This window comes from Camellia sinensis, chromosome 7, assembly GCF_055761805.1.
Source record: "Camellia sinensis isolate YWXY chromosome 7, ASM5576180v1, whole genome shotgun sequence".
NCBI lineage: Eukaryota > Viridiplantae > Streptophyta > Magnoliopsida > Ericales > Theaceae > Camellia > Camellia sinensis.
This window is the reverse complement of record NC_138967.1, coordinates 19,971,497-19,992,901: the sequence shown is the minus strand read 5'-3', so window position 1 is coordinate 19,992,901 and position 21,405 is coordinate 19,971,497. Positions and strand designations below refer to the sequence as shown.

Sequence of the window (21,405 nt, the reverse complement as noted above, 5' to 3'; positions counted from 1 at the left end):
CATTAGTGATAGCACTAATTAGTGCTCTCACTCATTTTCCAAAAAAAAAAAGAAGGCCAAAATATCACATCAATGGTGGACTCCGTTAATTAGAGCTCCTTTAGAGCTCTTGGTTTAGATCTCTCAAACATTTTTGTCTTTTTTATCAGGAAGGGAAAACAAGTAGAATTTGAAGAGGCATTAAAGAAAGAGAGAACTTACAGACTATATTGCACACCATTTGATCTAAAAATTTCACTATGATCTGGTGAAAGAAATCCATTCATCATTTCTGACAAATTTAGTTGAAGATTCTGATACTTATTGAGGAGTTCCCGGCAGCACAAGAATTTCAAGGAGGCCAATTGTTGCAATACATGTCTGGAAATGTCACCGAAACTTACATTAGCATTAATAGATCATTGAATTTGGTAATTTTGATGTTATACCAGAATTAGGGGGTAAATTTGATCTGGCCCGACCCGACCCACCTAGGCTTGGGCCGGCCCATGGTGGGCCTCACTAGCTCCCGTCAAAATTTGGGTCGGGTCGAGCCAACCCATGGGTTAAAAATTAGGCCCAAAACTAGGGAGTATTCAGGCTTTGGGTGGGCCAGACCAGTGGGCCTGGGTCTGGGCTCGGGCTTGGGCAAGCCTGAACAATTTTTTTTTTTTTTACCTTTTCTATCAAAATTTTATTATTTTCCATTAAAAAACGATACTGAACCTTGGGCCGGATCTTGAGTGGACCTTAAGCGGACCGATGGATCGGGCCGGACTTCAAAATGACGGCCTAATGGGCTAGGTTCAAGCCCAGGCAAACTTTAAAGTGTTTTTAAATGCAATCAAATAGATGTTTAGAACTAGTATTTGCAAATTCAGAGTGCATCAATTAAGCCAAAAATAAAAATAAAAATAAAAAAGGAAAAGAATTCTTCACCATATTAGTTGGACAAGAAAAGCTGGAACTTGCATTTAGGAAGGAAAGCGAAAAAAAAGGGGCTCATTTGTAGGTTCTAATAGGTGGCCTTATTGTTCAATAGGTCGTATGATAATTAATGACATTTTTCGTCAAACACTATCAAAAAACATAACTAATTGCTAATTTCAGCGAGAATTTAAAAATTTTGTCATAAAAAATGTCATTAATTATAAGTTTTAGCAAGAGTTTTAAAAAAATCATCACAAAATACGTCACTAATTTTTAAAACTTCCAACAATAGTTTGAAGAATTTGTCAAAGAAAAATGTCATTAATTGTAAGTTTTAGCGACAATTTATGAAAACCGTGACAAAAAAGCCACTAATTGTCAATTTTTAACAACATATGTAAAAAATGGTTACAAAAAATTATTTTTATTACAATTGTACTAGAACTGATTTTCAACAAGACTTTATGACTTATTGATAGTTTATCCCAAAAAAAAAAAAATTCTGTACATAAACCTATATTTTGCAACATAACATTGCTGAGTGATAAAGGTTGATCTCGCTTTCTTATGAAAAAAGGGCAAAAATAGCAGAGGAATATAATTGAAAAAGGAAATCAAGGCTTTAATGTATCCTCTGAATCTCTTGGTGCACTACTATTTATTTTTTTTTTTTTTATTTCATTTTTTTATTTGTTTGAACAAAAGGTTGTGTTATGCTCTCAAGCCTTGATTTCTTTGACTTTGACTCTTGACCAGAACAATATGTACTGTGAAAGAATGACATAACCAAAACAGGACTTCAAGGCAAACACGCAAGTATATTAGTCAATAGCAGCAGGTTAAAATTTGAGATCATGTACAGAAAAAATAGATAGAATACAGAAAGCAATTGCAAACATGGTAAACAAACAGAACTTGAATCAAATAACATCAAAGAAAATCCATGTAGTAACACTACTGCAACTATGACTGAAACAAAAATCCACATATACATCCAAACATCTAATATTCGCACACAATTCATGCAGAGTACACATCATCCAAGTAGCAAGTTGAGGCAAGAGTGTATTGCATCTACATGGACAATTTACTTCAATTGAATATAAAGGAAGACACAGAAAATTTATGACCTGTTTAGAGGTAGGATATGGAGATTCCAAAAAATGCCAGTAACTTTGCTTCCTCCAGGACTTCTTCCCTACAATTGCATCATGTATGTCTATTGTGAGATACCATCAAATTAACACACACACACACACACACAGATACCAAAAAGAAAATAATAATAATAATAATAATAATGATGTAATTACCTGAAATTTGGGGTCTAAGTTTCTGTAGTTTAGAGTTCATTGTAAACATATCTTCCCTACTTCAAGACCGTGGCTACAAAACCGAAGTTATCATCTAAAACGAAAATGTCTGAGCTCTCTCTAGCCACCTCAGTCCCAAGAATTCCCATAGAAAGACCAATATCTGCTTCCTTCAATGTCGGTGCATCATTTGTGCCATCACCAGTAACCGCCACAGCGTGGCTTTTCTGTTTCAAGCATTGCACCATGAGAAGTTTATCAAATGGGGAAGATCTTGCCATCACACAGATTTTATCAACTTTCTCCAATCGCACCTCTGGCGTGTAATTGCCAAATTGGTCACCATCTACCGCTGCTTCACTATTCATCTCTTGATTAGGCTTAAGTATCCCGCATTCAATGGCTATAGCTCTAGCAGTGAAAACATTGTCGCAAGTGATCATTTTGATGTTCAGTCCAGCATACTGACAAGCTTTCACAACTTACTGGACACCAGGCCGACATGGATCCTTTGTACCTACCAGTTCCAAAAGGGTCAAGCTGTTGTCCTTCAAAATTTGTGTACTTTTTCTCCTTCATTCTTTTCTTCTTGGACTTGTTTATGAACAAAAGCGATGCATCGAAGCCTGCTCGCAGACATATTTTGAATCATTTGATCAAATTTCTTCTTTTTCAACATCATCCAAAACCTTCATTTTTCCAGAGAAATTATAGTAATGGGAACATATTGTGATACCATCTCTGCAGCTTCTTTCCAGTGCATGTTGATCGTATTGTCATCCTTCTTCCTCATTGAAATGCCGCTTCTTTTCTTTGTTGAATTGAAGGCTTCAACATGGAGAATTGAGAAACTCTGCTTCAGCTTCTTAATATCCATATTTAGTTCCCAAGACAGCCCAAGATAGAAACCTTTTCAGTAGGCTGCCGAAGAACTCGAACTCGGATCCTGAAGTGGACTTGTAAACAGAACCTGTGGTATTCAAACAGACTCCTTGGTGGAGCAATTCAAGAATATTGTCTGAAATTGAAGTTGAACTCCTTTCCTGCATAGATTCTCGGCCGAGCCAGAACTTTGTCCCCTGCATCTGGTTGAGTGTGAGGGTGCCCATTTTGACAGTACATATGTCGGTGGCTGAACCCATTGTGTCATAAGCAGAGAGCTTCCGTACCATTGCTCGATCAGCCATCATTCTCTTCATGGAATAAGCCAAAGTAAGTGTGACAGCCAATGGCAAGACTTCAGGAATCACAACCACTACAATAGTTACTGCAGCAGCTACAATTCCCACCACAGAAATGATAATGTCATCGACCTTCATATTTCCGTTCTCATCTTGTACTCCCTGTGAAATACCGAACAATCTTACCTACAGCCGAGGTTAGCTTGTTGAGCCAGCCTTGTAAAGGCGTTTGCTCATTGGATTCGTGGCTAATGGTGCTCATGCCAACCGATGTGACAAGCAGCAACCTTGGTACCCGAAAACAAGAATGGATTTCAGTTAAGATTTACTTCTACATGTTCACTTTCGCCGGTCATGCTGGATTCATCAACTTGTAGCGAGTGCCCATCTATGAACAACTCATAAGCTGGAACCGGGTCTCCAATCTTCAAGCAAACAGCATCCCCAACAACAATTTCGAAAATCAAAACTTGTTTTCGCCTTCCATTTCTCACAACATCAATTGGGAGATTGTTGCTAACTTTACATAAGTTGAGAAATTGCCTATTCTGCTAGAAATTACTTCCTGCTGAGACTGCTATGACAAGAAAGACAGCAACAGATATGCTTCCTCCCTCATGCCACCCTTCTTTCAGCCCATTTTCTTTGATGCCAAAGCCAAGTGAAAGAGCTGCACATACTAAAAGGATTATAATAGTAGGATCTTTCAAAGCCTCCCACGCGAAACGATAGAAACGTTTTGTGGGAGGCCTTGGATATGTGTTAGTGCCAAAAGCTTCGTGTCTGTGCGAAACATCTTCTTCGTTGTCTCCATTTATTCCATGCTCCAAATTGGTTTTGAGATCAGAAGCTAGACATTGAACTCCATCATGATTTTCAACAAGCTGGTTCAGATTTTATTTTTCTCAACAAGTTGGGTGAGGCTTGAGTGAACAATGTCGGAGAAACAGGGGAGAGAGTAAAGATTCAAAACCATGGGATGTCTATCTCAACCCATTTTTGAAATGGAGATTTTTTTAGTATTAGAAAGGGTAGGAAAGTTTGGTTGATGATGGTGACAGAGAATTTGTATATCTCAATTTAACCCATTTTAATTCCAATGTTTCTTTCATACTCACAAACAAAAACAGCTGTGAAGCAAAATGGAATGTCTTACGAGTCTATTTATAGTCCCATTTTGAACCCCGCGTAAGCGGCCAAGTCTTTCAGCAACTAACAAAATTAAATAGAATGAAAGTCGGTGGTTATAAATCCCTTTATTTGTCTTTTTTCTTTTAATGAAAATAATCAGAACAAATGGAGCTAATTTATTGGAAAGAACTATTGCACCTCTAGTTCCCAAAAAAAAAAAAAAATATTGCACCTCACAAGATATGGGTTTGAATTTTTCCATTTGCTTGTAGATCTTATTTGTGTATGAAAAATGATATACAATTTTATTTTTTGAATTTCATTTCTAAATCTAATGATAGGTAAATGAGATGATTGGTGGATAATTAGAAAAGATATAAAAGAGAAAGTTAGCTTATATACTTCAATAGACTATCGCATCATTGGTTTAAAAAGTAGGTATAATTTTTTGGCCTAAGTAGCACCACTTTGTGTATTTGTTTGGAGATTTTCTTTCAATTTGGAAGTTTTTTTGTGATTGTAATTCATTGGGTAAATACATCGACCATTTTTTAAATTTTGAAAAAAATATAATATAAGTCTTACAAATTTGATATAATTATACTAATCTTTCCTTCGTAAGGCTAGAGAGACTAAAATTAATGCAAATGCGGAAAGGAGACAAGAACAAACAAGTTAAAATGTAGGTTTTAATGTAAAAAGAGGACAATATCATTTTTTCATTCACATAACTAACGAATTAAATATTATGTAAGTTAAAACCTTAAAGATGTTAATATAATTATATCAAACTTGTGAAATTTATTATATTTCTCTAAATTTCAGAAAAAATGTCAATATAATTTACCTTAATTTATAAAATAAAAAAAAAATTGTAAATTTTATTTATTTAGTCATTTAAATTTCGTTTTGCTCTTAATGGTTTGTGTAAATTTTAAATGTTGAGACATGAATGAAATGGAGGTATTAATAATATTTTTACAATAGTTTAGGAATAAGTTTTTTGGGTTAATTTTGATTCTTAAAGTATGAGATTTGTGTCATAAAATAAAAAATAAAAACAGAACAAAATAAATTTTTAAAAAAAAAACTATTTCAATTGATTTCTCAACCAAATTCCATATGCATATAAAATTAAGAATAAAATGTGAAAACTTACTTAAAAAATTACACTTTTATTTTAGACTAAACGAACGTGTCATATATGTTGTTAATGTGGAAATTCAACTCGAATTCTCAAAAATATATGATATGTGTTATTTTGATCTCTAAAATTACACATTTACCATTGATTTTAACAACATTTATTACTGAAATTTGATTAGAAAATCAAATTAAAATACTTTTTATATGTTTTAGACCAAAATAATATAAGTCTTTAACATATTGAAGACCAAAAATGTACTTAACCCAAGTTTTTGGGTATAATATTTGTTTTATTTTGAATTTAAAAAATGGTAAAGGGGTCAAATAGCCTGTTATCCATGTTTGGGTGCAGAAGTCTTGTACTTAGACCCAGTAAAAGGACGCCGAACCCCAACAATATAGACCCAACCAAAATTGGTGGAACGTTGACATGAAGACTAAGTAAACGACCCCCAATTAAAAGGCAGGGTGTGGTCCAAATAAAAAATAAAAGTAGAAGAAGACGAGGTCTAGATTCAACAGGTAAAATATACAGAAGCTCTAAAATGCAATTCAAAATGTTATTAGACAATATTTTGATTTTTTTTTTCTTTTTAATATTAGGGTCATGCTCCGGAGCTCTAATTAGAGCTGCAACAGTGCAGCTCTAATGAGCTGTCCAACCATAAAAAAAAAAAAAAAACAAACAAACAAACAAACAAACAAACAACAGTGAAGTAAAAGACAAAAAAAATGGAAGAAAAAGACAAATTAGAGATGCATTAGAGGTCTTTGTTTAGTGGTCCAAATCATTTTTGTTAATATTATTATACTTTGAAGTCACCCTAAAACCTATTTCTCTCTTCAACAACTTCAGCTATTACTTTTCCCCTTTTCAGCCACTATCGCCACCACCGCTGACAACCACACGGCCACCAACCACCTTTCCTATCTACCCTCCATAGCCAAGCCCTTATCCCCTCTTATTCTCCCTTTTAGTGACTTTTTCTGTAATGATTTTTTTAAACTGTCGCTAAAATTTATAATTAATGACATTTTTTGTAATAAAATTTTTAAACTGTCATTGAAAATTAACCATTACTAACTTTTTTTTAATAGTGTTTAATGAAAAATATCATTAATTCTTACAAGATCTATCAAAAAATAAATTCACATATTAAAACCTACACACATACCCTCCTAAATAAAGTCACTATTGGGCACGCCTAGCATACTCATTATGATTTAATGAAAAGGCCCAAATATTATTTTGATAATAGAGGCCCAAATATTATTGTGTCAAATTATCCATGTAATGGGTTTAAAGAATAAATCCCAGGTTAGAACACAAATTCCTTGTCTTCGATTTAAGAAAAATGGGCCCAAGAAACTTAACTACCTATTAAGACTTTGAAGAATATTCTCAAGGATTAATTTTGCAAATTAACAAGTTCATGAGTTTTGGGTAGTGACTTCTTGAATTTTTAAAATTATGCTATTGTGGGTCTCATTCTTATATCTCATATCTGTATCAAAAGTTGCAAAATGCTTACTCATGGTATGATTTAATACAAGTACCACAACAAAGAAAGCATGAAATTTTATGAACTTATGATCTTAGACCAAGCATGATGATGTTGTTAAATAAATGGGGATTTGGTGATAGATCCCTCACTGCCTAATTTGTCTTTCAAAATGACAAGAATTATATAGGTACTTTCAAAACTCCCTAATATTTTAAAATTTCTTTCTTTCACTGTACTACTCTCATATCTATCAGCTCTCCTATTAAGTCATTCTTACAGTGTATTCAGAGTAAAAAATTTACTTTGAATCATAATAAACTTTACGCTAATTCAGAGTAAAATTTTATTCTGAAAGTACAATTTTACTTTGAATCAGAATAAAATTTACTATGATTCAAAGTATAATTTTATATCGTTAAGTAAATTAACATAAGAGTAAAATTTTACTATTACAAAAAATAAAATACGTACTAAATGAACAAACCATAGTCAAATTTTACTCTTAGATCTATTAACAAATAAAAAAAAAGTCAATTGAAAACAACAATCAATCTCTCTCTCTCTCTCTCACTCTCTCTTAGTGGTCGCCTAAGCTTCATGGCCGCCTGAGCTCCATGCCTGCTTGAGCTTTCTCCTTCGGTCTCTGTTTCTGACATCTTCTTCGGTGCTTCCGTGTATCTCAGATCAACGCCGTCATCTAGCTCAGATCGGCGTCGTCATCTATCTCAAATCTCAGATCTGTTCGATCTTCGATGATCTCGATCGGGTTTTCAAAGAACATGGATGCAACTGGCATTGATGTCAGATTCCAGCAAACTCTTTGGGGTTTCAGCTGTCAGAATCTGAGTCTGAAACTGGAGAGACAACAACGCCAGTAGAGAGAGAATTTCGACGAAGATGGTGAGGGAGATGAGGGACATAGAGAGGTTGTGGAGGGCCTAGGGGAAAAGGGCGGTGGCTGCGGCGAAGGAGAAGAGAGAGGTGGAGCTGAAGGAAGAGAGAGAAAGTGATGTAGAAGGAGATGGTGGGAAAATTTAGTTGAGGGTAAGATAGTCCGATAAAATATTTAAATAATAAATTTTGTCCTTTATATAAGACTTTATAATGATGAAGGGATTTAAAAGTATAATTTTTTTCTTAGTCCTTTTAACAATAAAAGGAAGGTAAGAGAGGTTTATAGCCAAATTTTCCTTAAATTTGATGTTATTATTTTTTTTTCTTTATATAGTTAACTTGCTTATATTTGACTAATCTAATAGTGTATGTGACGGGAAATATTGAATGAAGTTGATATTGTCTCAAGTATAAATAAATAAATACAGCAGGTTGTGCTCGAAATTTACAGTTACATAGGGTCGTGAAAAAATAATGGACAATATTGATCATCTATCAAAAAATTCAAATCGAACAATTGTAACCAAATCATCATATGACATTTGGTATAAAAATAAGGATAAATTACCAATAGATGTTAATAGTTAGACTTAATTTTCATTAACTCTTATATTTTTTTTTTTTTTTTTTATCAACAAAGAAAAATTTTATTAACAGCGTGAAATTAAGAGTACAGGAAAATGACATGTATCAACAAAGATTCAGAAAGTAAAAATTACCTCTACTATTGTTACTTACATTTATACAACCAATCCCTCAATCTCAAATTTATTTATTTTTTAAACAAAAATAAAAGACAAACCAAGAAAACAAAAAAAAATTAAAAAAGACTAAACTCAACAAATAAAATACATGAATCCCCACAAATCAACCGACACAACCCAAGGCAAAAGCACCCATGCTGCTACTGCACTCTTCTTTTCCACACAAACCAAAACAAAAACACCCAAACTATGCACTCTTTATTTTTCTATTCTTTCCATGGCTTTTTTGTTAGAGAAAATCGATGTGATTCTCCACAAGTAAATCAATCAATGAGAATAAAAATTAATGTGGAAAAATTAAATCAAAGGCAACACAATAATTTTTACGTGGTTCCCTCAATGTGAGGTACGTCCACGGGATCGAAATCCGATTCCACTATCAACCAAATAAGTTTCCAAACGATTACAAATGAGACACTAATAGTCTCACAAAATCACCCTTAGGTGAATTCCAAATAATCACAAATTGTAAGAGGGGCTAATTTGAGCCCACTAAATTATTTAGGCCCAATAGCCCAAGATCAGTGGGCCCGAATTTATCGCACGTCCAAGAATCGGTGGGCCCAGATTTATCGCCATCAAACGGATTGAATCGCTCTAAGCCTCGAAAGGGTTCGGATCCACGAACCTAGAGACTTACTCAGGCCCGGACTCGAAAGGGTATTAGGCAAGCCTAGAGATCCGAGGCATTCAGACTCGAAAGGGTTCGGATCCACGAACCTAGAGGTCCGAAATACTTGGCTTCGAACGGATTCAGACGTAATCTAGAAGTCGCTCCGTTAATGAGTCCCAGAACACTTGCGGGCTCGGAGCTTTCCGGGATCTACGCACCAGAACCATGGGCGTAATGGAGTCCGAACAAAGGACCCGATCCCGAGGACGGTGAGTGGAGATAAATTCACTCTTCGGTTAAACTAGCCTATACCCGGGTCGAGGTGGCACGACCCCGGGGGGTCCATGAGACTCGGCAATATTTTGCGGCAGGACGTCCTCTGGGACTACCCCTGACCCTTTGGGATGATTGGGGATCATTGGTTAGGTGTGGCTAAGAAGAAGGGTTCGCCGAGGGAGTGATCTCCTCTTCGGGGTTTTCTCATCCTCGGAGAAGTCACCTCCTCGGAGAGGTCACCTCCTCGGACAAGGTGGTTAGAGAGAATATCCCCCATGTGCCTTGCACATGGGCTCCATCCTACATCATGAGGTGCCTATAAATAGCACCCACCCATAGCTTTACAAGGGATGAATTTTGGAGATTTTTGAACTCTTGGGAAAGAATTAATTTCCCCTCTCCATTATCAACCTTGAGAGTGAAAGTGGGAGATCCCTGGGAGAGCCTTGCCATTATTCTATTCTCTAGCCATTTTGCCTTCTTCTTCACCCAATCTCTTATCTCCATCATCTCCTTTGTTTTTTTGTGTTCCTAAGTTGAGATTATTGAAGAATCTAAGCCTCTCATCATATTCTAGAGAATTCGAAATTGTTCTTCAAGAATCTTGAAGATCTTCGAATTTTCTAACTACTTTCTTGAACCCTTTCCTACATTTTTGGCGACTCTGCTGGGGAGGCGGATTGGTTAATGGTCTCAACGAGATCTGGAATCCACACAACTCCAACAAGGATGGCGGGAGAAGATGAAGTTCACCAACAAGGATCCTCTAATGGTGGTGATGACAGAACCATGGCTCCAGATCAACCACTTTTGCTTGAAGCCATTCAAGGACTTCAAAATACTCAGCAAGAGATTCTTACCACTCTTCAGAATCTCACTCACACCATGTTAGTGATGAGTTCTAATTTTGCACCGGCGCCAAACGGAAATCAAACGGGTGGTGGAGTTATTCCCGCCGGAGCGCAAAATCAAATCCAAGGAGAAGCAGGCCCCAATCAACCTATGGCTCATGGCAACACAGCCACAGTAACACATGCTCAAACCACAGTAGACGGCAGCAGTTTGCCCATGCCCGGGCTCCATGGCGTGCCGAGCCAAGATCCAATAGTGACTAGGGGAGTTTCTGGTGTAATGAATGGCGCTCCAACGACTGCTGGTGTCCAGGAAAATATAAGGAGCATGATGGCGCAAAAGGGAGCTATGCCCGTACCTAATCTTGTTACGCCACCAGTAAATGTTACCCAAGCACCAAGCGGGCCTCCTTTGGTGCCGACAACAAATCTGCAAGCACAACCCGGTATAGCGGCGCCATACGGTGGACTTTACAGGCCTCAATTCAATGTCCCATCACCAACTAGCTTGTCTATAGGCGCTGATGGCCAATACCGTCAAATGTCCTCACCAATGATGAATTCGCAGCACCAGAATGGCCAAGTCGCCCCTAGCTCAGTCTTCGGGTCCACAAGCCAAGTCCCGGGAATACCACCATCAAACTCTCTCCCTCAGCAGTTTCTCACTCTCGCCGATGTGCAGGCCATGTTCGATCTCGAACGGGGCAAGAGGACCTTACCCTCTTTGCCTGATCCAGACGTCAAGCCGCCTTACCCCATTGAGATGCTGAACTATCCATACCCCGAGGGGTATACAGTGCCAAAGTTCATCAAGTTCAACGGCAAACAAGGAAATGCCCGAGAACATGTTGTGCGATTCATCGAGACTCTGGGTATTCACGGTTCAAACCACGTCCTCCGACTGAGAGAATTCTCTAAGTCCCTCACCGACCGAGCATATAGTTGGTATGTTAATTTGGCCCCAAACTCTGTCCGAAGTTGGGAGGAAATGGTTAACAAATTCCACTCCAAGTTCTTTCAAGTGGCGGAGAGGGTGACCACACTTACATTGTGTAAAGAGAAGCAACAAGAAAGTGAAGACATCCTTGACTACATCAAAAGGTTTCAGGACAAGGCCGTAGATTGTCATGAAGCAGTCGAGGAGAGTTATCTGGTTCAAATCTGTCTAGAAGGGGCATTGAGCAGATACAAAATGTTTCTAGTTAATCACAAGCTACCCACCTTCTCGGCATTAATAGAAGCAGCTCGGAACATTAGCATTCCTCATGCTCAGGAGTCCGGATTTAAGGCCAGTTACAAGACTAGTTTCAAATCGTCTCGTGGACCTATTGTTGCTGCTGCCTCTGCCCCAGATACCCGAAATTCACAAAGATGAGGTCATAGAGGCCAGAAGAGAAAGCAATATAATGGTGAAAAGGGGAATGTTTCTTATCCATGTGGAATCGAGGAAGTGAAAGCTCTAGTTAAGGAATGGGTGGCTGACGGAGAGCTAAAATTGCCTTATGTTGAAGAAATGCCATCAAAGAAGGACCGTGAGAGCCCTGAATTCTGTGTCTACCATCGTACATTGAAACATCCGACAGAGAAGTGTTGGACTCTCAGAAAAATCTTCAGAGTTAAAGTCGAGGCAGACGAATTGAGGTTCAAAAAGCAAGGGACTCAAGACATCCGAGAACAACCATATCCTCAACACCGAGACAAGGGCAAGAATGTTGCTATGATTGCTTATGAAGGCCCGATGATCGAGGCTATCGCCAATCTCGATGACGATGATTGTTATCTGGACGACATCCTCGAGCCAGAGGGTGAGCAAGTTTACTATGGAAGTGCTCTCGATCCAGAGGGCAGAACATTTATGACTCATGGCGAAGATCCCTTTGATCCAGAAAGAGGAGAAGAGTACTACGGAAGAAGAGGACACCATGTTTATGTGGCATCTTATTTTGAAGAGACCGAGGAGATGGTTAGCTACGAGCCTCCAAGAGTGGAAAAAGATCCGGATCACTATGCCAAAACCTTGCAAGACTGTGTAAAGTTCAAGCAGTTCTTTGACCAGCTTAGACTTTCCAGGGAGGCAAGAACGGAAATCACCAAGTCTATCATTAATATAGCCGAGGCACACCATGAGGAATGCATGTCGACTGAGGGGTCTATCCCGAGGAAGGCAAAGGAGCAATCTAGTGCCATTACTTTCTCCGAGGCTGATCGGAAGTATCCTTTTTCTCACAATCGCCCGCTTTATGTGACTGCTTTTATTAACGGGGTTGAGTTCAAAAGGGCCTTTCTAGATAGTGGAGCCTCTATCAACATTATGACTCGCGCTACTCTAGAAAAGGCCGGAATCTCTGAAGAACGCATTGTGAAACAGCCGATAGTCATCACTGGCTTCGGTGGAGAAATGAGAGTTACTATCGGATATGTAACAGTTGATTTAGCCGTCGGAGAGATTCGCTCGGCCACCAAGTTCCATATTATCGATTCTGAGGCAAATTATCACATCATTCTAGGGAGGACCTGGATGCATAGATATGGGGCTGTACCATCAAGTTATCATCAGTGTGTTAAGGCTAAATGGGGAAAGAAGACGGTGACAATTCAGGCTACAGAAAGGCCTTTCGAGATCCATGAAGCTCATTATTCTGATGCCATCTACTTCACCGAACTGGCTGTTGAAGAAGTTCCCACCACCTCTAAGCCTCGAGGGGTCAAAATTCCTCGTTGGGAGGATATCAAAGATGACAAGGAGCCGATGGCAGAGTCAAGTAAGCGGGCAATGTCTAGACCAGAAAGTCCGCCTATTCCTCGAAAGGTGATGAAAGTTCGAGAATGAGGCAAGATGGTGTACTATTTATGAAGGTGCGGGGAGTCGGTTTCTTCAGTCACCGACTCCGAGTCAAAAGAAGAGCCTCCTGACAATGTTATAGTAATAAAGCCTGAAGTGGCTCCAGAATGTATGCAAGATGGGCCGAAGCCTCAGCCCGAACAACTTATTGAAATAGATCTGAGTGATGGACAAGATGCACCGAGGCCGGTATTCGTAAGTTCGAGCCTTAGCCCAGAGAAGCGGGAACAGTTGTTAAAGTTGATAAGCCGATACTCAGATGTGTTTGCTTGGTCATATAAGGAAATGCCCGGACTAGATCCTGACCTAGTCTCCCACTATCTTGATGTGTTCCCAAACTCCAAGCCAATTAAGCAAGCTGCTCGAAAATATCATCCAGATCTCGAAGAGAAGATTAAGGAGGAGATTGAAAAACTTCAACAGGCTGGTTTCATCCGGCCAATACAGTACCCCACGTGGTTAGCAAACATCGTGCCAGTAAAGAAGAAGAATGGCCAAATCAGAGTATGTGTAGACTTTCGAGATTTGAACAAATCTTGCCCGAAGGATGAATTCCCTCTTCCTCACATCGACACCCTCGTGGATACTACCTCGGGACACCAGATGTTCTCATTCATGGATGGATTCAGTGGATACAATCAGATTAAGATGGCTGAAGAGGACGCAGAAAAGACTGCTTTTAGAACACCTCTCGGAAACTTCTTCTATACAGTCATGCCTTTCGGACTCAAGAATGCCGGTGCAACTTACCAAAGGGCTATGACTGCAATCTTTCATGACATGATCCATCATGAGGTGGAAGATTATGTTGATGATCTAGTGGTGAAATCCAAGAAAGAAGAAGACCATCTTCGAGACCTTGAGAAGGTATTCAAGAGGTGCCAAAAATTCAAAATGAGGATGAATCCTCTCAAATGTGCTTTCGGGGTGACGGCCGGGAAGTTCCTCGGGTTTCTTGTACATAGGCATGGTATCGAGGCAGATGAAGACAAGGTCAAATCTATCAGAGCAATGCCTCCCCCGCATTCTCAGAAGGAGTTAAAGAAGTTCCTCGGGAAGGTGTCTTATATTCGGAGGTTTATCCCAGCACTGGCAGAGATCTCTGCGCCTTTCGGCTCTTTGTTAAAAGGAGATGCCAAGTTCGAGTGGAACCAAGAGCACCAAAAGGCCTTTGAGAGAATCAAGGCGGCCTTGACCTCGCCTCAGACCATGATAGCCCCGCAGCCCGGGGTGCCTCTAATGTTGTACCTAACTTCAACCCCCAAGTCCATAGGGGCATTATTGGTCCAAGATGTAGATGGAGTAAAACGCCCGGTGTATTACATCAGTCGGAAGATTCGAGGAGTAGAAGTCCGATATACTCCAGTAGAGAGACATTGTTTAACTTTGGTATTCACTGCCCAAAAGCTCAGACATTACTTCCTAGCACATCAGATTCAGATTGTTACTAGAAGTGATCCAATCCGATACCTCCTCAGCAAGCCTGCTCTAACCGGGAAGGTGGCAAGATGGTTGTTAGCACTGGGTGAATTCGAGATCACATGTGTAGCCCCCAAGGCGATCAAAAGCCAAGCCTTAGCTGATCTCCTTGCCCAATTTCCAAGTGGTGACTATGAACCAGTGAATGAAGAATTAAGAGGAGAGGTGCACGCAGCTATGGCTTCCGAGGAAAGCTTCTGGACATTGAGCTTTGACGGAGCAGCAGCCGGAGGGAAGGGAGGAACCGGGATAGTCCTTACAAGCAAAAGTGGGAAAAAGTTATATTTGTCTTATAAACTGGATTTTCATTGTTCGAATAACGAAGCCGAGTATGAGGCTCTTATTTTAGGCTTGATAGCAGCTGAGAAGCACAGTATCAAGAAGATTCGGATCCGGGGGGACTCAAAGCTGATAGTGAAGCAAGTTTCAGGACAGTTCGTCTTAAAGGAGCCTGCTTTGGCCACATATCGAACAACAGTCCAAAGGCTTCTTGACAAATTTCAGAAGGTCGAAATAGAGCATGTGCCTCGCTCCGACAACAAGTTTTCAGATGCCCTCGCAACATTAGGGGCAAGAGTTGACATTCCAGAGGAAGAGGCAACGATTGTTATCAAGAAGAGAACAGAACCTTCAATAATACCCGAAGACAAAGACCTTCCGGAGGACTGGAGAGGAGAAGTCCTCGAACAACTCAGAAGCAAAGTTGGAAAACTGACTATGGCCAAGCTTGCCCAATTCACAATTATTCAAGGTGAACTTTACTTCCGAGGGGGTACCGGATTCCTAGCCCAGTGTGTTGGCCAACAAGAAGCAAGCTTCCGACTACAACAAATCCATGAAAAGTCTTGCGGGGATGGGGATATCAGTCTGTATAGAAGAATCCAAAGACAAGGTTATTATTGGCCCGAGATGGAGAAGGACTCGAATCAATTACAGAAGGAATGCCCCAAGTGTCAGTCATACATCCGGGAGGATGAGAGTTGCTTTGAAATTGATACCCCTGACTGGAGGCAAGTCTACATTGACTATCTCAAAGAGGGAACACTACCTGAGAGCCCAAGGGACATTGCACACCTCAAGAGGAGAGCGGGGCGGTACTTTCTTGATCAGGACAAGCTGTATAGAAGAAGTATTGAGGGCACTCCCCTGAGGTGTCTCTCCAAGGAGGAGTCAGATCTAGTCCTCGGAAGAGCCCACGAGATTGAACATCAAGGAGGGGCTCGGCTGTTCGAGCAACTTATACACCTTGGGTATTACTGGCCGACCATGGAGTCAGATGCATCCCATCACGTGAAGAGGTGCCAGACTTGTCAGAAACACGGGAATTTGATCCATGCTCCCGCTGTAGACCTGCATAGTATCCGAACGCCATGGCCGTTCCATACCTGGGCTTTCGATCTGATAGGGCCCATCTCCACATCTTCTAAGGGGTACAAGTGGATTCTCGCAGCCACAGAATTGAGTACAAAGTGGGTCAAAGCAATTCCTCTGAAGAACGCTACGGGGCCTGCAGTCGCGAACTTCATCAAGGAGAATATCATTTGCCGATTTGGAGTACCAAACACCATCCTCTCGGATAACGGCACTCCCTTCATAAACAAATATGTGAAGAGCCTCCTAGAGACTTACCAAGTGAAGCATCATAAATCCACACCCTACTATCCAAAAGGGAACGGGCAAGCGGAAGCCACAAACAAGACACTGATAAGGATTCTGAGCAAGATGATGGATGAGTTTGGGGGGACTTGGTCCAAACAGTTAATAGTAGCCCTATGGGCGTATCGCACTTCGAAGAGAAAGCCAACTCAAGCAACTCCTTACTCCCTTGTGTATGGGTCCGAGGCAGTGTTACCTATAGAGTTGGAAACGCCATCTGCTCGAATGGCTCTCGCCTCGGGGATGGTATTGGAGCCTCGAACCACCAGATTGGAAGCATTAGAGGAAAAGCATGACAGAGCTGCAAAAGTCATGGAAAGGTATCATGAGTCCATCGCCCGAGCCTATAACCAGACTGTGGTACCAAGGAAGTTTGAAGAAGGTGATCTAGTATGGAAGATTGTAGACCCAATCATGCGAGGACAGCCTTTGCCCAAGTTTTCTCCAAAATGGGAAGGGCCCTACAAGGTGGCTCAGGCGAGCTCAAGCGGGTACTACAAACTCGTAAGGGTTGAAGACGGCTTCCGAACTGGCCCGCTCAATGCAAAGTTTATCAAGCATTACTACCCATAGTTGGACTCATCTATGTTGAAATTCATTTTCACTTTCTTACTTTGTCTAAAAGTTGTATTTCCCTTACGTTATGAAGAAGCTGGTTTTCTCTATGGTGTATGTTTTATCCCATCACTTACAGTGAATCTATTATACTTTTGTCAAGAAAGTTGAAGAACTAATGAGAATATTTCAGCTTTTATAAACATGTGCATATGATTGTTCTTTCCATTGTATCATTCGAAATAAATATTTTATCAAGTAGAATGAGAAAACAATGCGAAAATATCCAAACAACAAAAATTTTGTCATTTCATTGCATTGTCCTAGATAAAACATTTTTATCGAAAGGGGCAAGAAAGTAATGATAAAAAAAATCAATCTTTCCTAAAGACACCCTCGAAGAAGCTACCCGTCACATCTACATCCGGAGGACAAATAGTACAGTGTGCCTCTAAAGTCTCCAAGGCCCGAGCATAACCCGACTCAAGTTCACGAAGAGTTGCCCTTGTCTCATCTATAGAAGTCCGATAAGAGGCAAGCACAAACATAAGTTCCACCCGATGACTGGCGTTCGAAGCTATATCCAGGCGCTTTCGAAGCCATGATAAGTCCACTTGGTGACGCTCCATGTCAGAGATCCCCTGATACGCCGTCTCGACTACCTTTCCATTAAGGTCACACAACCGTTGCCTGTCCAAGCTATATAAGATAGTGGCAAGAGACTCGAGAAGAGCAGTCTGAATGAGTGGACACTGGCAAGCAAATGAAGCAAAAGTCTCCGGGTAACTCGAATGCACAAGCTGTAGAACTGAAGCAAACTCAAGAGCTACCCAATAATGGAGAAATGATACTTTGCCAGAAGCCGAAGAAGGAATTGGGGCCGGAAAGCTGCTAGTCTCAGGAATCTCCCCAATATTTATCGGGTTAGATGAACCACCCGGAGGGGTAACTCCTGGCAGAGGTCCCGAGCCTGAGAATGCCGAACGATAAGGGGAAAGACCAAAAGCATCACTATCAATGTGGAAATCACTAAGATTCAGATCCAAAATGTTCGAAGGCACTGGCGATGAAGAACCTCTGGCAGTCGTCTCAAAGGCAGGTGTCCCCCCTTGAGAAGGAGAACCGTGAGGAGTTACAAAGAGAGTCGGAGTAGAGCCCGAGGCAGGTGAAGGCAGGACCTCGGTAGCAGCTAACACTGGAGCAGAGTCCGAGGCAGGTGAAGGCAGGACCCCGGTAGCAGCTAACACTGGAGCAGAGTCCGAGGCAGGTGAAGGCAGGACCCCGGTAGCAGCTAACACTGGAGCAGAGTCTGAGGTAGGTGAAGGCAAGACCCCGGTAGCAGCTAACACTGGAGCAGAGTCTGAGATAGGTGAAGGCAAGACCCCGGTAGCAGCTAACACTGAAGAAAAGATAAGAAGGCCTTATTAGAGGTAGGGAACAGGAAAGTCATTTAAATAAAGATTTCTCACAGATATAAGTAAATGACAAACTTCAGAAAGAAAGATTACCAGAGGGAGAATCAATATGCAAAGCCGGGGCAACTGAAGGACTCCTAGCATCAACAAAGTCACTTGGTCGTGTAGAGACCACCTGATCGATCTCAATGTCTGATGAAGCCTGAACAGTAGCAGTCATCCCTGAAGAAGGATGGAGGGCCGGAGGATGAGAATCACCATAAGTGCCAGAGCGAGTCTCAGAGATCTCTGGCACATCCACCTCCACACCATTCCCAGAGGCGCACCTCATCTCTACATCGCTTCTAGAAACATGGCCCGCGACATCAATTTCTGTGGCATCAGTTCCTCCAGCAATCTCAACATCAGAACGGTGAGCCCCAATAAACTCGTCACCAAGGTAGTGCTCTTCCTCAGCTACGGTAGGGCGGTGACGACGCGTGCGTGGAATAAGGTCACAAAAATGATCGGAGGACTCAGCCTCATCATCATCGTCATCTATAACTGCTATGCGAGGGGTGCGCATCTTCACAAGTCTTGCAGACAAAGGGAGGGTGTCGTCCAAGTCTGAGTCCGGCCTGGGGGAGGCAGCATGGCCATGAGCCACGATACCGAGAACGTCAACAACCGCAGGATCCTACACAACATGGGCAAATAAAAGTTTTCATTTTAGAAGGTATAGTCGCAAGAAGGAAAGTAGCTTCAAATCAAGAATTTCGGGTACCTCATAAAGCCTTTTGGAAAGGCGAGGAGCAGAAGGACTGGCATCAGAAGTCCTCTTGTGAGCCATCTTCTTAAGGCGTGTCGTCCGAGGACCAGAGGCCTTATTCAAAGGGACTGGCTCTGGAGAAGTAATTGCCAAGCTAGAAGCAGATGCCCGAGCAGAAGGGTCAGTTGGAGCAGATGAAGTGAAGAAACCCTCGTACATGTGGTCAGATTTTCGGCTCTCGGGTAGTCGAAGAGAAGAATCCTTCTTATAAATCGGCGGAGGCAGACATACGGACAGTCTGCTCTGGACAAATGCAATAAACGCATCGATATTCTTCTGCCAATACCGCCTGAAAGAAGGGGTGAAACCCCCTACTTGGCTCAAGCCTGGCATCGTCAAACAGCCGGATATGGGAAGCACGGTGTGTACAAGCCGGCGACTGAAGCGCCCGTAGCTCTCTGAAAATGATAATAAATGAGGTGCTGGCCCCGGGGCACATTGATCAAACCCGAATTGACATGCTACACGGTCAGGCCTATAAACAGCACTATCAACGCCTTCCTCATGCCACACCGGTAATGAACCCGGACGGATCATAATCAGCATATCAATAAAGGGTGCAGGAATGTTCTTCGGCAAAGGAAAAGACACCGAGCGGGAGGAACCATGATAGATAAGCGGTGTGGCCACACCCACAGGTGGGCATACATACGGCCGTGCCACAAAGCGTCGGGGATCATCCACCAGAGTATTCAAGGATAAGGTGGAAATGGTACGTGACCAGCGTGTAATCAATGGCTGGCAAGACTTCGCTTTCTCAAATGTTCGAGACCCATCAGTATCGAGCACGGGGATGCCATCTTTATCCACTATCTCCTGAAGAACCTCCGCCTCGAATACAGTCGGAGCAGGGGCAAATTTTGGGAACCTCTCGAAGAAGAAACAAAGCAGGAACTGGCTGTGAATGAAGGAGACAGGCTCATATCGACCCACGGAGCGAACCATATCTCGATGTAGCAGATCCAGCCGATAATAGAGATTCCCAAGAAATAGGGGAGCCAAAGGGATCCGATCTCCTCTGAAGAGCCTGACTGCCAAGGGGAAGACGAAAGGATTGAGGGAATCCGGAGGTGTGCTCGGAAGAATGAAGAATGAAAGGAAGCAAGCCAGAAATCCCAAGAAATAGAGCCTGGAGCCATACATCGGACCGGCCTCATACTCTCGAGAGTCAGGGTCAGCATCTCTGGCCAAGGGCTGAAGATCCTTGAAGAAGTGGCGGATCCATGCAGTATAGGAGGCACGGTCCGTCCTTACTCGACTAGTCCTCCTCGCTGAACCATCGAAAACGGAACTCCACCGACCACAAGTTTGAAGATTTAGTTTCAGAGATTGGATCAAAGAATCATCTTCGGGGGGTGTCTGCTCAGGGTCAAAGGCATCAGGGCCGGTTACTTCTAGACGCAGCAACATGAACACATCCTCAAGGGTGGGCCCCATCTCGTGCTGGCCAAGTATAAAGGTGTGTGTCTCGGTGCTCCACCGAAGAGCCATGGCTTCCAGGCTAGCATTGTTGCGACGGATGGATAGGGATCGAGATATTTTCACCGGGATCAATAGTCGGGCCTCTTGAAGCCGCTGACAGAAGCTCTTGTCCGAGAGGACATCATCGACCCACTCCTGCCAACCAAAAGGAGGGTTTGAGAAGGCCTTGAACTGAGGATAACAGTATGGAAAGTCCCCCCGCTCAATCCGAAAGCGTAGCACCGAGGAAGAAGAAATGAGGGCCTCATGTCCAGAGTCAGTGTCCTCAGTGAGACATAATGGAGCCCCCTTCGGAGATAGAAGAGAAGTGGTGGAGGTAGCCGCCCGCCAGAAGGGGTCCTTCCGACCAAAATAAGGAGATTTCCTCCACTCAGATGCCGGAGGTACATCCCTCTCTTTCATGAGAGCCGGTTCCGATGATCCCGGGACAACGGGTTTCTTTCGAGAAGACATATGGCTGAAATAACCGGTATAAATATTAAAGAGTTGACCGTATTAAAATTCAGAATATTGTTACATGCAACATGATGGGTTTATCAACAAATTCAACTTCGGACGTCATCAACAATTCATTTTCTCGGATAT

At 41.7% G+C, this 21,405-nt stretch overlaps 1 protein-coding gene and 1 pseudogene across 1 annotated transcript in view; both read right to left on the bottom strand.

Annotated features, from left to right (window-relative positions):
• Positions 1–2,278: 2,278 nt before the first annotated feature.
• Positions 2,279–3,541, bottom strand: LOC145795648 (putative calcium-transporting ATPase 13, plasma membrane-type pseudogene; annotated as a pseudogene).
• Positions 3,542–3,717: 176 nt separating this feature from the next.
• The window catches only part of LOC145795647 (uncharacterized), a 29,763-nt gene continuing 12,075 nt past the window's right edge, over positions 3,718–21,405 (bottom strand). Inside the window, exons 2-5 of the mRNA XM_082880494.1 lie at positions 18,624–19,206; positions 18,116–18,514; positions 3,966–4,253; positions 3,718–3,923 (exon numbers count right to left, since the gene is read on the bottom strand). Of these exons, the coding sequence (XP_082736620.1) occupies positions 3,718–3,923; positions 3,966–4,253; positions 18,116–18,514; positions 18,624–19,206 (1,476 nt within the window). The remainder of the gene's footprint in view (positions 3,924–3,965; positions 4,254–18,115; positions 18,515–18,623; positions 19,207–21,405) is intronic.